This window comes from Delphinus delphis, chromosome 3, assembly GCF_949987515.2.
Source record: "Delphinus delphis chromosome 3, mDelDel1.2, whole genome shotgun sequence".
In the NCBI taxonomy this organism is placed as follows: domain Eukaryota; kingdom Metazoa; phylum Chordata; class Mammalia; order Artiodactyla; family Delphinidae; genus Delphinus; species Delphinus delphis.
The window spans coordinates 63,580,783-63,596,542 of NC_082685.1; the positions used below are offsets into that span (position 1 = coordinate 63,580,783).

Below are 15,760 nucleotides of genomic sequence, written 5' to 3' on the forward strand. Positions count from 1 at the left end.
AGCTGCGATTTCCTCTTGTCCTGGCAGCCCCAAGCAGGGAAGGCTTTCCTTTACTTCTCCAGGGAAGGTGAATGACCTGGAGGTGGGTCATCCCTCAAAAAGGGGGCAGTTTGAGAGCCAAAACCCTCCCTTCTTCTTCTTTTTTTTTTTTTTTTTTTTTTGCGGTACGCGGGCCTCTCACTGTCGTGGCCTCTCCCGTTGCGGAGCACAGGCTCCGGACGCGCAGGCTCAGAGGCCATGGCTCACGGGCCCAGCCGCTCCGCGGCATGTGGGATCTTCCCGGACCGGGGCACGAACCCGTGTCCCCTGTATCGGCAGGCGGACTCTCAACCACTGCGCCACCAGGGAAGCCCAACCCTCTATTCTAGACACCCCATTAACGGGCTTGAGGAAGCAGGTTAGTTTTCCGGGGATTCAGTCCTGGCGTCCACTCTGAAGAAAGCGCAGGTGCGCGGGTGACCCCCTCACCGGGGCTGGGGAGATAGGTGTCCCCATCCCCAGGAAAGGAGGGCAAGGAGATGGACAGAGGAGCTAGCAGGCTGGGGGAGTGCGGAGTGAGGTGAGTAACTATGGGCCAGGGGCGTTTGACTTTCCAGGACAGCTTTCTCCTGGGCTAGCTGGTATGGGGGTGGAGTGGGAGCCGGCGGGGCGGGCCCGCGTTCGCCCCGGGGCGGCGGCGCCAGGCCGGAGGGGGTGGGGAGGGGCAGCCGCCCTGTACTTCCCCTTCGCCGCTAGCTCTACAACAGCCTGATTTCCCCGAAATGATGAGGCGGCGCTGGCCAATGGGCGCCCTCGCGGCTCTTTAGGAGGCGGGGCCCGGCCTGGGCTGGGGGAATCCCGCTAAGTGTTTAGATTTCTCGCCGGCGCCGCTACCCCGGCAGAGCGCGCCACTCCTTCGTCGAGGCAGGACGTGCGACCGATCCGGGCGGAGCAGAGGCCAGCGGGAGCCGAGCCAAGCCGAGGCCAGCCGTGCCCAGCGGCTCCGCGACCCAGGCATCCTCTGCCTTCTCCCCGCTCCCACCAAGAATCGCGCTCCCCGCGCCCGCTTAGCAGCCCTCACCGCGCCGGGACCCTCGGGCGCCGCCGCTGAAAAGCGCTTGAAGCCGAGGTGAGCCCGCCTTCGACGCAAGGGGCACCGGTGGCGTCGAACAAAAGCGTGCGGGGCATCAGGAAGTGGGGGACGAAAACCCCAGCCGGGAGAGTGGCGGGCTCGCGGCGTGGCCTGGGCCCCCGCGCGGACTCGGGAAGGCGCTGAAGGAGCGGCAAGCAGCTGCGCGGGGAGGGCGGGCCGCGGCGTGGACCGCCCACCCGGCCGAGGTTGCCCGACCCCGGCCGCTGCCGCAGCTCTGTGTGCGCGAAGCCGCTGGCGGCCTCTGGGTGGCCCTGTGTGTTGGTTGCGCGCATCCACGAGCAGTGCGGGGGACTCGAGTGTATGTCGGCGCGTGGGCGCCCTTTGCTCCCGGCGCCGGCTTTCGGCGGTCGCAGCTCGCGCCCAGGCCCCAGGTTTCAGGTTGTCTATGCAGGTGGCGGGGCCTGGGGCTTGCTGCCCTGGATGGTTGGAGGACCTCCCGGGACCGCGGGAAGAGGCGCCACAGGTGTTCCTTGGGCCACTTCGCCCGAGGAGGGGAACCAGGCCGGAAGGGTTGGCGTCCGGGCCTCTACACTGTGACTGTCAGGGAGGCGTAGAATAGATTTGGGGGGGGGGGAGTGTCCAGGATGTAGGGTGACTGCTTGTCCATTAGGGAAGGTGCACATCTAGTGGCAACAACTCAAGCAGGAAAATTTCTTGGCATCAAGAAAAGAAGCCCCTTGCTTCCCAAAGGATTTGAATTTTGGGAGAAAAGTTCTGGTATTTAGATATCTCTCTGTTTTGTCTCTTTTCCTGAACATAAATCTTGAAACACACATGCATGCCTGTCTCCTCCCAAGACTGTCTAGGAGGGGGTGAGGGAAGAAGCATTTTGCTCAAGATGCTGAAAAGATTTGGAGGGTGGTTTTATTCCAGAGAAAGCCCCCTTCCCCATGATTGTAGTACTTGGTATCTGGACGAGGGGAGGGGAGGGTAATTGAATGACCTGGGGTGGGGCAGGGTAGTGCCTAGGGGCTGCTCAACAGACTCCAAACAGGAGCCTCCTGTCTTCTCTTTACAGCCAACATGCCCATCACTCGGATGCGCATGAGACCCTGGCTAGAGATGCAGATTAATTCCAACCAAATCCCAGGGCTGATCTGGATTAATAAAGTGAGTGTTACTCTTTGGGTTTTTCTGCCACTATTTTAACCCATGTTCTTTAGGGGACCAAAGCTCCAGGTGCAGCTCAAAAAGGGAAGTGATAGGGAGCAGGCAGATGTATTTCCTAGTGGATCCTGCAGGGAGTGTACAAGACCCAGCCAGGGCCCCACTGGCTGACTTCTGCCTGCCTCCCTGGGCATCCACCTGAAGGCACTGACAGTTTTCCAGCAGCAAGATTCTCCCAGCATCTGCAGGGCCAAAGTTCTGGTCTCTCCTGAGGGAGACCTCTACAAGCACACACAACATTCTAGAGGGATCCAGTCAGGCAGATAGGAGACAGAAAAGTGGGCACTGCTGGTAGGAAGGTGACTGGCTCAGCAGTTGACCCAAGAATTAACCTTGCACCAGTTGTCCAGACCCAAGAGGCCTCTTGCTGGTGGTGCACAAAGGACAACATAGACCCTGCAGACTTAGCAGTAATAATAGTATTTATAATAACAACTAATGCTTACTGTACACTTACTATGAGCGAGCATGGCACCATGTTACTTACATTGTGTCATTTAATCCTCAGCATAGCCCTGTGAGGTAGATTCTATTAATATCTCCATTTTCAGATAAGGAAACTGAGGCACTGAGAAGTAGATGATGAGATCACACAAAAAGGGATAAAGTCAAGATGTGAACCTGAGCAGTCTGACTCAAAAATCCATACTGTTAACCACCAGTAATGATAACAGTGAGACCTTAGCTTTTATATTTGTTACTGTGTTTTTTTCATTTCACGGAAGAGAAAACAGTGAGGGACAAAGAGGTATAGTGACAATGCCAGGGTCACACAGGTAGTCATCATCCAAGTCTGGCCCTGAGCTCCCACAGGTATATATGGCCAGGACCCCCTGTGTAGGAGCCAGTGGTCGCAGTTGTCCTGAGCAGCCCCATCTAATGAACTGAGTTCTCACTTCCATGTTGGGGCTGACAAGTCTGAGAGAAGCATCCCAGGGTACTCTGTATGGGTCCTAGCACATCTGTAATAGGCAGAAGGAGGTCTTTGCTGAGCTGATGATGCCCTAGCTCATCAGAACCCAGAGCCCCTTCTGAAAGATCTAGTGATGGAGTAGCCTGTTTAAGCCATTCTCAGGATGGGTCAACCCAAGCCAGATGTCAGGGTGAAAAGGGGAAGTCAGCCTTTTCCCAGATCTGGGGGGCTGGGCAGATTCAGGCCAAAAGCCTGTGGTCTCTGAGCTGACACGGTCTTACATGTATGTGTGCTTGTGTGCTGTATAGGAGGAGATGATCTTCCAGATCCCATGGAAGCACGCTGCCAAGCATGGCTGGGACATCAACAAGGATGCCTGTCTGTTTCGGAGCTGGGCCATTCACACAGGTGTGTGCCCTGGACTCCAGCTTTAAGAGGGGCAGGGAGGAGATAAGGGGAGGCACTTCTCTTAACACAGAGGCTCTTCACTGGGGTCTCTGAGCTCCCTGAGATGTTGTACAGAATTCGGGGGTGGGCAGGGAGCAGACCTGTGTTTTTGGGGAGAGGGTTCATCATTTCAGCATGTTCACAAAGGAGTTTATGAAGCCAAAATCTTAGAAAGTGTGGCTTCTTCATGGAGTTTGTGGCTAGATTAAAGTTCTCCCTGGCAAAAGCAGTTGTGAGCACGGACACTGAAAGAGATCCAGGCCTTCCTTTTTCTTGATGTTGACCAATAGTCCTGGGTCCAAGGCCCCTCTGGTTGGCAGCCTCTTTTTTATCCTTCAGGGATGGGGCTCTTGGCCCATCTCGGACCAGTCAGCCCACCTATCAGTAAATATTCTTTGATGCCTGCTCTGTGTCCATTCCCATGTTAGGAACTATCAAATAAGCCCCAGTCCCTGCCGTCTGGCTGCTGACAGCCAAAGGGAGACTGGGCACGATCTGTGACAAAGATAGCACTTTGGGGCTTGGGCTCTCTAGTGCTTCTGGCTAGGCCCTTTGCTGAGGCTTGCTGGATGTATTTGAGCCAAGTCTGGGCATTTGAGAAGCCCAGGGCCTGCACAAGTGTCACCCAGGAATACCTGCTGGTTTGACCATTGTGGATCTCTGGCAGCATGAGAGCTCAGGGGTACTCTTGTCTTTCTCCTCCCAAGCCAGGGCACAGCTGAGGATCCCCACCTATAGTCCTGATGATACTCTTCACTTTCCTGCCCACTAGGCCGATACAAAGTAGGGGAAAAGGAGCCGGATCCCAAGACATGGAAGGCCAACTTTCGCTGTGCCATGAACTCCCTGCCAGATATCGAGGAGGTGAAGGACCAGAGCAGGAACAAGGGCAGTTCAGCTGTGCGGGTGTACCGGATGCTCCCACCCCTCACCAAGAACCAGAGGAAAGGTATCCAAGGGCTCTGGGTCCTGGGAAAGCCCTCAGGGAGAGAGGGAAGGAGGAAGGAAGTCAGCTGGGGCTGGTATGCCTGCCTGTACCAAGGTTGACAGCCTATCTGCCCCACAGAGAGAAAGTCCAAGTCCAGCCGAGATGCTAAGAGCAAGGCCAAGAAAAAGGTGAGTATGATCCTAAGCAGCTAGCCTTTGGTCACCTGAGAGTCAAGGGTGGGCAGTAGAAGGAGTGCCCCAGCAAGCCTGGGCCTAAGCTTCTTTCTCCTTCTACAGTCATGTGGGGAATCCAGCCCCGATACCTTCTCTGATGGACTCAGCAGCTCCACCCTGCCTGATGACCACAGCAGCTACACAACTCAGGGCTACATGGGGCAGGACTTGGACGTTGAACGGGCCCTTACTCCAGGTAAGGTGGGCCGGGTCTGGCAGGGGACCACATAAGTTGGTGGGATGGCTCTTTCTCTTGGTCTAGGGGGCACCGGGCTTGTAGATGGTGACCTGTTGGAGCAGCCTGCAAGTTGGGGGGGATGCTGGGTGTCCTGGCAAACTAAGAAAGCACACAGCTCTGACCCTCCGTTTCTGTTGTCCTGAAGCACTGTCACCGTGTGCCGTCAGTAGCACCCTCCCCGACTGGCGCATTCCAGTGGAAATTGTGCCAGACAGCACCAGTGACCTGTACAACTTTCAGGTGTCGCCCATGCCCTCCACCTCTGAAGGTTCGTGCCTCCGGGGCCTGGCCTGCCTGCCTGACTGTTGGGATCCAAGGAGGGGTTTCCTGAGGCAGAAAAGATGGTCAGAACTCCACCCGGCACTGAGCTGACTGGTGGGCTGGAGAGAAGAGGGAAGAGGTGGGAAGAGGTGTGGCTTCAGGGTTCAAGAGACTGAGTCACAAGGACAGTGTTCTGTTCTGGAATCTTCATGGAAGGCAGATATCCACTGGGAGGCCAGCGTGTGTGTGCGCATGTGTGAAGGGGTAGGGGGACTTGGTGGGGCTGGCACTGCAGGGTGAGCCTGGCTGACCTCAGCCAACCTCTCTGCTGGTCCCCATCCACAGCTGCAACAGATGAGGATGAGGAAGGGAAGTTAACTGAGGACATCATGAAGGTAAAGCCCCTTCCTTCCTTCTTCAGTGCTCTTTTGAGGTGGCTACTTCTCAGTGAGGGGAGAGAACCAGTGAGAGCTTCCAAGTTGGAGGGTAGGCAGTTGCTGCTGTGACCTGTCTGCTTGCACGGTCCTACAAGTGTCACATCCATGTGGCTGGGGACCACTGACCACTTTGGCTGGTGGGAAAGACACTGTGGAAGTGGGGGCAGGAGGGAGGCTGGGTTTCTGACATGCTGTCCTAGGGCCTCGGATAGCTCTGAGTCAGCCACCATCAGTGCCGGGTCCCTGGCCCGTGTCCTCCGCCCTAACATGCCCCAGTCCTGTTAGTTTGGGAAATGCACATCAGGTTTCAGTAATCAGCCTTTGGGATCTGTAATATGATGGCTTTTCTTTTTTTAAGCAAATTATTCTCCAGGTTTTTTTCTGCTTCAGTTTTTAAAATAAATGTAAAAAAGTTTTTGAAGTAGCTGTACCCAGGCTGTGTTCCATCAGCACAGAAAATGGAGACATGGGCATAGTTCCTTATCTCTACCTGAAATTTCTAGGCATCTTTTCTTGACTTAATATGTGAACCATTGCTTTAAGCCACACTCCCGGTTGGTATGTCCTTACCCAGTTGAGAGGGAAGTCTTGGAGATTCTATGCCAGAAGGTAGATGTGGGAGTGTCAGCCCAGGGCAGACTCTCACCTCCCAGGCCCCTATCCTAACTGCACTCCACGTCTATATCCATTTGAGAATGTGAAAAGGGCCAAGCATGTGATCCTGGCTGGGAAGTGTCGGCTTATTGAAGGCAGGACCAGAGGGTGAGTCTGTACTGGAAGTGAGCCGATGGCTTCTTATTTATCTGTCCCCAGCTCTTGGAGCAGTCAGGGTGGCAGCAGACAAGCGTGGATGGGAAGGGGTACCTGCTCAATGAACCTGGGGCCCAGCCCACCTCTGTCTATGGAGACTTCAGCTGCAAAGAGGAGCCAGAAGTTGACAGCCCTGGGGGTAAGAAGACCCTGGATCCATATGGTTTCTCAAAGAAGGGAAAACCAGGTAGTGGGTGGGGAAGGCTTAGGGGCAGGGCCAGAGAGCAGCAGGGGTAAAGCATCCTTGTTAAATTCATCTGGGTACAGACAGCTTGCAAATTAGCTGCTCCTTCCAGGCCCTCAGGTTTGCCTAAGATTGAGGTTGCCATGCGGCGGACAGCAGAGGCTGCTGTGTCTGTGGCCTTCACGGATAGGGCTGGAGGGTGGGGGGGAGAACACACCTGCCTCCCCACCCCCAATCCTCACACAACCTTCTTCACATCTTCTAGGGTATATTGGGCTGATATCTTCAGATCTGAAGAACATGGACACCAGCTGGCTGGACAGCCTGCTGCCCCCAGTCAGGCTGCCCTCCATCCAGGCCATTCCTTGTGCACCATAGGTGGGCCCCTGGCCCCCTTTTACTTCTCTAGGCAAGCAGGACCTGGCATCATGGCGGCTGTGGTGCAGAGAAGCAGGAATCCTGTGGCCCCTTGATACGATAAAGTGTAACCCCACTGCTGACCAGGGATGGGGCTTTCCTCCTTGGGACAGTGGCCTCTGGGGGTCCGGCAGGCCAGGGTCTGGGCTTGTCTTGTGGGGTAAAGCTGGCCCTGCCTCCTGGGAAGACGGCGTTCTGAGACTGGTGTGTCAGGTGGAGGTCTCAGACGGGAGTCAGCCTCCAGCTTTTCCCTCTGAGCCCAGCTGCCTGGAGAGGGTCTTGCTGTCACTGAGCTGGCCCAAGGGAACGGACCAGTGACCTCAGAAAGCACAGCACCAACTCCAGGGCTGGCTCTGCACTAAGAGACAATTGCACTAAGTGAATCCTGTTCCCAAAGAACCACCTCCCTTCCTAGCTGAGCCCTGGGGACTGTTCCAAAGCCAGTGAAATGTGAAGGAAGAATGGGGTCCTGTGGGGACAGTGCCCCCTCTGCCTCAGAGGAGCTCTGCCCTGCTCCCTGCTTAGGCTGAGGGGATTGTGAAAAAACCTGGCACTTTTTCTTGTGGACCTTGCCACATTTCTGATCAGAGGTGTACACTAACGCTTCCCCCAAGCTCTTGGCCTTTGTGTTTATTTATACTGTGCCTTGCTCTGTACCCACCTGCCCCCTCAGGCAGGCCCCAGCAGCCCCCAGCAGGCCCAGGGAGGCAAGTGTGAGTGTGACTTTTAAAATTGGAAACATCATCTGACCACTAAGTCATGTGTGACCACACATGTACATGTGTGTAAATATGTACATTTGTCTTTTTATAAAATGTTAATTGTTTATAAGTGGTGTGGCCTTTTACTTAGACATAAATTATAGATGATTTTACTTTTTGTAGACACATTCTGATGGACTCATTGTTGGCATCCTGCCTGAGCTTGCCTTTGGGGTGAGCAGTGATGTGCACCTATTGTGAAATCCTTTCAATTATGTTCATGGAGAAGGTGGCAGGAGAAGGGACAGTCATGGCACAGGCATATGCTCATGTAAATATAGTCACTTGCCCATGGCTTTATAGCCAGAGCTATGAGTTGAACTTGGGCTCCTGGGGCCTGGGGAGTGTGCCGTAGACTCGAATGTCCTGCTAAATTCAAATGCAGGTGTACTCAGGTGCTACTCCAAAAAGTTAACAGTTGGCATAGCATGGTCACTGGCAATCAGAACAGACACCAGCCCCCAAAAGGTTCCCGCGACCTGCTGTGCCGCCAAGCAGTACTTGCTGTCCATTTGCTGCAGTGACAGGAATGTTCTCTCTCTGCAGTGTTCACTGCAGTAGGCAGCGGCACACCTACATGTGCTAACCGAACACTTGAAATGTGGCCAGTGCAGTGGAGGAACTGGATTTTTTAATTCTTTTTTTTTTTTTGTCTGCGCCACGAGGCATGCGGGATCTTAAGTCTCCTGATCAGGAATGGAACCTGTGCCCCCCTGCAGTGGGAGTGTGGAGTGCTAACCACTGGACCACCAGGGAAGTCCCTGGAATTTTATTTATTAAAATTTTAAAAGTCATATGTGGCCAGTGGCTACCATATTGGACAGTACAAGTCGATACTGGATTGGGAGCAGATTTGAGGGGGAGGGCCTGGGGTGGTTGGAGGACACTGGGGACAGGGGCTTGAGGCTAATTTACCTGACTGTTCAAAAGTATTTTACTATTTTGACAGCCAATAATAACTGGTGCTGAATACCAGCCTGCAGTGTGCTGTGAAACAGCTCCATGTACAAATGTGTTAGGAAAACCGTGGATGACCTTACGTGAAGCAGGCTTCCTTCTTCCACATCTTTTCAGGGTTCTGGCTGGGCTAATAGAGATTCACAGCATCTCTGTGAAGGGATATCTTTGATCAGAACAGTGTTTCTGAAAACCACAGGTTGGGAATCACTGATATATTGGCAATGAAGGGTCTCAGATAAGAACCAAGTCACAGTGTCTGAGAGGCAGAGATGTGGAAGTAGGCTTTTCTCATTTCCCTCCACAGTCTGGCCCTGGGGCTAAACAGCACCCAAAGCAGTAGGCAGGCTGGCCAAGGGGAGCCAGCAGGCATCACTAGCCTCGTCTAGGGAATGAGGCCATGGCAGTGAAGGGGTCACTCAGGGACACCAAGCCGTGTGGACACATCTTCCATATTCTTGGTCCCAGACACCCCCTTGTAGGGCCTAGCCACCTGGAAGGAGTGTGGGAGAGAGAAGGCTGAGTGAGAAAATAATGAAAAAACTGGAAAATGGGCGAAGTTCAGTCAGACTTGCTCTGCAAAGCTTGGGAAGTATTGTTCCCTGAACGGCAGGTGGCCCTCCTGCTGGGTAGACATTCTGTTTGGATGCCTGGATAGACCAGCCTCAAGCACTGTCCATCAGAAGATCCACCTGGATTTTTCAAGAGTTAGCATCATCTGGGGGCCAAAGGGGAGGGATAAGATGACTATTCCCAGCTCTTGCAGGGCCCCACCCTTACTGAGGAAAATAGGATGGGGAGGCTAGCCTCCTATGGCTTCTAACTGGGGGCTTGGTAAGGTCTTCTAGTGCGTGGCTTTTCCAGCTAAGGATGGTTGGGAGTGGTGTGAAGCCAGGTAGAGTAGACCCAGGAGGGGTGGGGAGGAAGGGAGGCAACCCAGAGCAAACAGCGGGGACTGCTTCTGACTTCTCTCCTCTTGTCCTTTGATGTATTCCCTGACAGAGTAGGCAGTGGATATGTTGAAGTCCCAGGCAGGTGTGGAAATCTCTCAAGTTCTAATATGCAAAGTTCATCACTTGTAAGTTACCAAAATGGGAGAGGAATTCCATCAGTGAGGTCCTAATCTCTAGAGCCAAGACGGAGTCCTGGTCTCTAACTCTTCTTACCCTAGGCATCCGAAACAATTGGAACCAACTCCTTGGAATGTCCAGGGAGGGACCCCAAAAACCTACCCCTCCCCATCACAAGGGAGCTGAATCCTAAGGACCAGACATGAAGGAGTAGTGTGGGATGGAGCCAGATTTTCCAGGATGGTGAGCTGTCTCACCACACCCCACCATGGACCTCAGCCCATGCCTGACAAGAGTAACAGTAAAGTCCAAATGCTCACCTAAGGATGGCAGCTGATACTAACTCATTAGACAAACAGTGCCTGAAATGAAGCAACATCAGTATAATCGGTGTCAGATTTGGGCATCATAAATTCATTCGAAGAATCTGCCAATGCTTTTGTGGCTCACTCCCAAGAATTTCAGTTTAAGTGCTAATGGTCGAAGCTCTTGGCTGAGGGACTAGGAGTTCATTGAAAGACCTGTTTCGCTGGGGTTGTGATAACATCATTGTCATGAAGGACCACTTTCCAATGGGGTAAACCGGCAACGTGGGGCTCAGGCACACCAGCTAGAACTCCTGCCCTACCAAGTCTATAGATGTTCAAGGGCATTTCTGGTTAGTAATAGGAGTTCCCTTGCCTTACTCCAAAGGTGTCACTTTAATTGGGCTGTTACTCATTCAGCTTACTTGGCAATAGGAAGGAAGCTAGAGGCTAATATGCTAGCTTCCCATACAAAGGCTCATGGTGGCAGAAGACCTTTAGGGAAGACATGCAAACCATCCCTTCTTGATATATCAGTATTCAGCATCTTTCAGTGCACTGTGTGCAAGATAAGCGCATCCTCAGATCTCTCTGCAAGCCTTGGGTGGGGACTGCCAAAGACAGAACTGAAGTCTTGGAAAAAGTCTTGGGCCTGGTTGGAGGTGAAGTCCTTTCCTCTGCAAGTGATGCCCCCAGGCTGGTGGGGCCGGGTCATACCCAGGCTGTCATTCTCTGGGACCACTGGGTGTTCTTTCACATGATTTGCACACATCCAAAAATCCTTGTATTAGTGGGGTACAGGATTCCTCAGCAGCCCTGTTGGAGCACCCAGGAAGCTTTTGTCTGTCAGACGTAACGCCCTTTCTTAATCTGGGCACAGCTAACCCTCCCATCATGAGAATGTTTGAAATTCATCAGAACTCTGCACTAACCTTTCCCCACTTATGCCAGCAGTCACGGGGGCAGAGGCTTGGAGGGTGAATGAGGAGCTCATGTACTTCCTTTTCCAGGAGTCAAAGTACTGGGCAGAATAAGACTTGTCTTTGTCAGCCAGGGCTCACTTGTGAGTCCAAGTCTAAGGCAGCACAAGGGCATAGCTGGTTGGCTACCTGGTTTTCCTAGCTCCAGGCAGCTCCCAAGAGACCCATTTCTGCTGACTTCCTAGGGGTGGGGAGTTGTAAAAGAACCCCCCACTTCTGCAGGCTCAACGGTGAGGCAGGCCTACGGAGTCTGTGCTGGGTTGAATTTCAATTGGGGAGATACCGGAGGCAATGAGGCAAGGACATGAGGGCTGAGTACAAGGGGAGAGACAGACATTCACCCACCACACCATCCCTCATCCAGCTTCACGAGCTCAGAAAGGAGCAGAACTGAAAAGGACCTCACAGTCCAGCTGGATGATGACAACACAGCCTTGAGTGCTCACTTTGCATCAGGCACTGTGCCAAGCACCCTGTATACACCATGGCACTGGCACCCCACCACAGCCCCTGTTCACAGACACGGAAACCAGAGCTCAACCAGCACAAGGTGCTTGTCCAGGATGATTCAGTTAATCAGTATGGGGCCTGGATTCCAACCCACATCTGTCTGTGCCCGGAACCCAGGCTGTTTCCACGATGTCAGGCTGCCCACAGAGGAGGAAACTGAGGCCTGGGGAAGAAGTTTGGAAGAGCTTGCTTGGGACAGCTAGCACCTCGTGCCGAAAAAGCATTTGGGGACACAGAGGGAAGGTAGCAAAAGCTGCAGCTGCTCTGGACACTGTGTGGGACCCCTCCCTTCAGCTCCCTGCCCTCACCCCAGGCAACATGGCTCGGGCGGCTACAGGCCCCAGGGCCCCGGTGAGGTGAGTTTTGACTTGATCCTAAAGGGAGGCGATGCAAATGCCCTAGAAGCCACCTGCAGTTCACTGGGTGGGGCCCCCAGGGGGCGGAACAGACAGGCCGGTAACTTGGCTTCAATGTAGGGGGCACCTCAGCCACGCATGTCCGTTTGTGAACCAGCTCCCAGCTCCAGGGGACTCTGGCCTGCTAGGCTTTATCTCAGCTCTAGGGATCAAAAAGGACTTTTTCAGCTGCGTTTCTGTCTGAGCAAGGCAACGGGGTCTCTCTCGTTCTCCTGCTTTAAATCAGACCCTTTGTTGAGTCCTGGGATCCTCAGAGATCTGGACTCTGGGTAACTGTATGAGCCAAGCCCATCAAGGGTGCATCCTAACTCACAGCCACAAGGCTGGAGCCACCCTCTGCCTGTTTTGAGTCTAATCCTGGCTTCCTGGTCCCTGAGAAAACCCAGCGCCCCTGGCAGCTGGCTGGTTGCTGCCTTACATCAGGTGGGCTCTCAGACTCACTGGCAGGTTTCCTTCAGGGAAGGCCTCCCCCACCCTCCAGACTCTGCTGAGAGGAAGCAAGGGTGGCTCTCACTTTCATTCCCGGCCATATGCCTTGGATTGGCCTGGGTCCTTCTACGTCTCTCCCATCCCTTTTTCCTTACCATCCAGGTGGATACGGGGTGTCTGGCTCTACTATCAACTTCTCCCTCACGCTGCCCATCCTGAATCCGCCGGGATTAGGGCAGGTGCAGTGAGTTCTTCCACAGCAGTTAAAAATATTCAGCCACACCTTTGCTCAGACAGGTGAAGGGGTACGCTAGGGATCATAGTTCAGGAGCAAAGTAAGCAGCCCAGGCCACATGAGCCCTGGGGTGGGGGCAGGGGGAATCGTGTGCCAGGTTTCTCTGAGAAAGCTGACTTCATGGAACGAGCAAGTTGTTCGGTTGTGTGGAGCTGGTGTTTAGGGATCTGGGGTGAACAGGGAGGGAGGGAGTCATTAGGGCAGAATAGCAATTACTTTCCTTAAAACTGAGAAAAAGTCAAGAAGTCCTTTCACGTTGCCCATACGACCGCGATGGTGAACTGGGGTGAGGGCTGCTGCCCTTGCCTGTGGGAGGTGAAGGGTGGTTGCCTCTGCTGGGGACTCAGGGCTCCCCTTCTGGTGCTCCTTCTGGGCTTGCCAGGGTGAGGGCTGAGCTCCTAGGTGTGTGGGGTGGGGTGTGGCAGAGGAGGGCCTGAAGGGTGTCCAAACTTCTAAGACTCAGAACAGCGTCTGAGAACAGTTCATCACCACCCTTCTGTCATGCACTGGCAAGCAGCCAGAGTTCTCCTCCTAGGAGACCATCTGCCCCCACTTTGGGGGCCTGCCTCAGGACACTTGGGAGGACCCCAGTTTTGGTCTCTGGCCAGACTGAGACACATGCAATGCAGTCCCGGGGCCCTCCTGTATCTGACAGCTCACACAGGCAAAACCTCACCAGCCAGTGCCCGTCCCCTTCCTGTCTGCTACTCCCCACATGCCCAACCTCTCCAACCAGACTGGAAGCTCCTCAGAGGCAAGCAGCTCATCTCCTCCATATTCTCACAGAAGGAGATCCTGCTCAGGCAGGATTGGCACTTGAGAACATCTCTTGCAAAATGCTGGGTCAGCAAAGCCCTGCAGTTAGCATCTGCTCACCTTCTCTACCCACTGTCCACCTGGCTTTTCTGAGTCCTTCCTTGGGGGACAATCCAGGCTGGACTCTGGGGTGCAGGGAGAAGGCTGAGAGACAGGGAAGGCACAGAGTGGTAACTAGCTCTGACCCTGCAGTAGAGCCTTGGGCAGAATGGGCCATGACCAACCAGCCCAGAACAAAAGCCACTGTGTCCCACGACATGCAGCACAACCCATCTGTGTCCCTCAGCAGGACTGCTGGGGATGGAAGTCTGAGTCATTAATTACTTTCTTTTATTAAAAATGTACACAAGTAAAAGGAACATGGTTTAATTGTACAGAGTAAGAAATACAGATAAGTAAATAGAAACATTAATTAAAGCCACCTGCAATACACCACCCAAAAGTAATCATGCTATTAAATGTTTAGAAATCGGGTACAAACACAATTCTTCACCCCCCCCCCCCGCCCCGTGCATATATTTAGGAGCTCTGTCCCATGCAGATACAGGCATGGGTCCAGGAACACTGCAAGCAGAGATCTATACTTCCCCGGCACTCGCTTGGGGCCCTTCCCCAGCCCCCAGATCTCTCTGCTCCCAGATACCGTGCAGAGGTTGGCATCCAAGAGTCCAAAGGGCTAGCCATCCAGGCTGACAAAGTAATCTATAGTAGATTAGGAGGGGCAAAGGGCCTTGGAGGCAGGATACCAACTATCCCAGTTTGCTCAGGACAGATGAGTTTCCTGGGATGTGGGAATTTTCATTGCTAGAACTGAGAGAGTCCTGGGCAAACTGGGGTGAGTTGGTCCCCCTACTTGGAGGACCAAAGGCCTTGTCCAGCCCCTCCTTCTCTGCACTGCCCACTGGCCCTCCTACTGGGTCTTATATCCCTGGGGACCTCAGCAGGCAGCTCAGGGACAGAGGCTCTGCAGGGCCCACTGCTTCCACAGGCTCCCACAAAGTTCCAGCCTGAGGCCCAGGAAAGGAGTGGGAAAAGGGAATGAGTAAAGGCAGACAGGCAGTCATACTGAGGAAAGGGGCCAGGTGACCTCTGGCTGTCAAGGGCAGCCAGGGATGCTGAGGTGGAGGGACTTCAGTGTCTGGCTGCCTGCCCCTCCAGGCCTGGAGCTTCCCTTAGAATTCAGTGCCTTAGTTCTCAGAGGCCCCAGTCCTTGGAAGCCCTACGGTCTTTGGGTGGGAGGTGCTCAGCCCCCAGGGCTTCCCAGAGCCCTGCTGCATCCAGCCTTGCATCCCCCCTCGTCCATGTCCACACGTGTTGGCACTTCCTGCCTAGCCCATCTCCACCCAAGACTGGGCACAGAGCATGGGAAAAGAGGAATCCAGGACAGGTTGAGCTGAGTGAGGAGCAGAAAAGGTGGGAGGGGACCTAGGCATAAAGGACCTCTCCTAATAAGGGTGGGCACATCCTGACTGTGGTCTGGCCCGGCCTGCTTTCTATGCCTGAGAATGGAGCCCTTGGAGAACCCAGAGGAGTAGGCAGAATAATGGTCCATGGTGGCATAAAGATGTCCACATCCTAATGCATGGAATCTGTGACATGGCAATGGGGAGTGAGGTTGCTAATTAGCTCACTTTAAAATAAAGAGATTGGGCTTCCCTGGTGGCGCAGTGGTTGAGAGTCCACCTGCCGATGCAGGGGACGCGGGTTCGTGCCCTGGTCCGGGAAGATCCCACATGCCGCGGAGCCTGCGCGTCCGGAGCCTGTGCTCCGCATACGGGAGAGGCCAAAACAGTGAGAGGCCCGCGTACCGCAAAAAAATAAAATAAAATAAAATAAAATAAAGAGATTATTCTGGATTATCTGGATGGGTCCAGTGTAATCGCAAGGGTCCTTAAATGAAGAAGGAGACAGAAGAGTCAGAATCAGGGAGGCAGCATTATGTGAAAGACTTGACCAGCCATTGCTGGCTTTGAAGATGGAGGAAGAGGCTACAAGGCAAGGAATGCAGGTGATCTCTAGAAGCTAGCATGGGCGAAGAAGCAGATTCTCTACTG

At 53.9% G+C, this 15,760-nt stretch overlaps 2 protein-coding genes across 5 annotated transcripts in view; one reads left to right on the top strand and one right to left on the bottom strand.

Annotated features, from left to right (window-relative positions):
- The window catches only part of RAD50 (RAD50 double strand break repair protein), a 235,793-nt gene that overhangs the window by 151,944 nt on the left and 68,089 nt on the right, over positions 1-15,760 (bottom strand). The window lies entirely within an intron of this gene.
- IRF1 (interferon regulatory factor 1) lies at positions 897-9,587 on the top strand. 2 transcript variants are annotated; one of them, XM_060008870.2, is made up of 10 exons: positions 897-1,108; positions 2,151-2,242; positions 3,521-3,620; positions 4,432-4,608; positions 4,726-4,775; positions 4,884-5,016; positions 5,204-5,326; positions 5,665-5,714; positions 6,570-6,705; positions 7,016-9,587. In XM_060008870.2, exons 2-10 carry the CDS (start codon positions 2,156-2,158, stop codon positions 7,126-7,128), a joined length of 969 nt encoding a protein of 322 aa, XP_059864853.1. In that variant the 5' UTR covers positions 897-1,108; positions 2,151-2,155; the 3' UTR covers positions 7,129-9,587. The 2 variants fall into 2 exon arrangements, with proteins under 2 accessions (XP_059864853.1, XP_059864854.1); XM_060008871.2 differs by lacking the exon at positions 2,151-2,242.

Excerpts from the sequence above, each read along its gene's own strand:
- IRF1 (XM_060008870.2), top strand. The coding sequence starts at position 2,156 with ATGCCCATCACTCGGATGCGCATGAGACCCTGGCTAGAGATGCAGATT. Across the intron at positions 4,609-4,725 it reads CACCAAGAACCAGAGGAAAG|AGAGAAAGTCCAAGTCCAGC; the intron begins GTATCCAAGGGC and ends TCTGCCCCACAG. Across the intron at positions 5,715-6,569 it reads TAACTGAGGACATCATGAAG|CTCTTGGAGCAGTCAGGGTG; the intron begins GTAAAGCCCCTT and ends ATCTGTCCCCAG.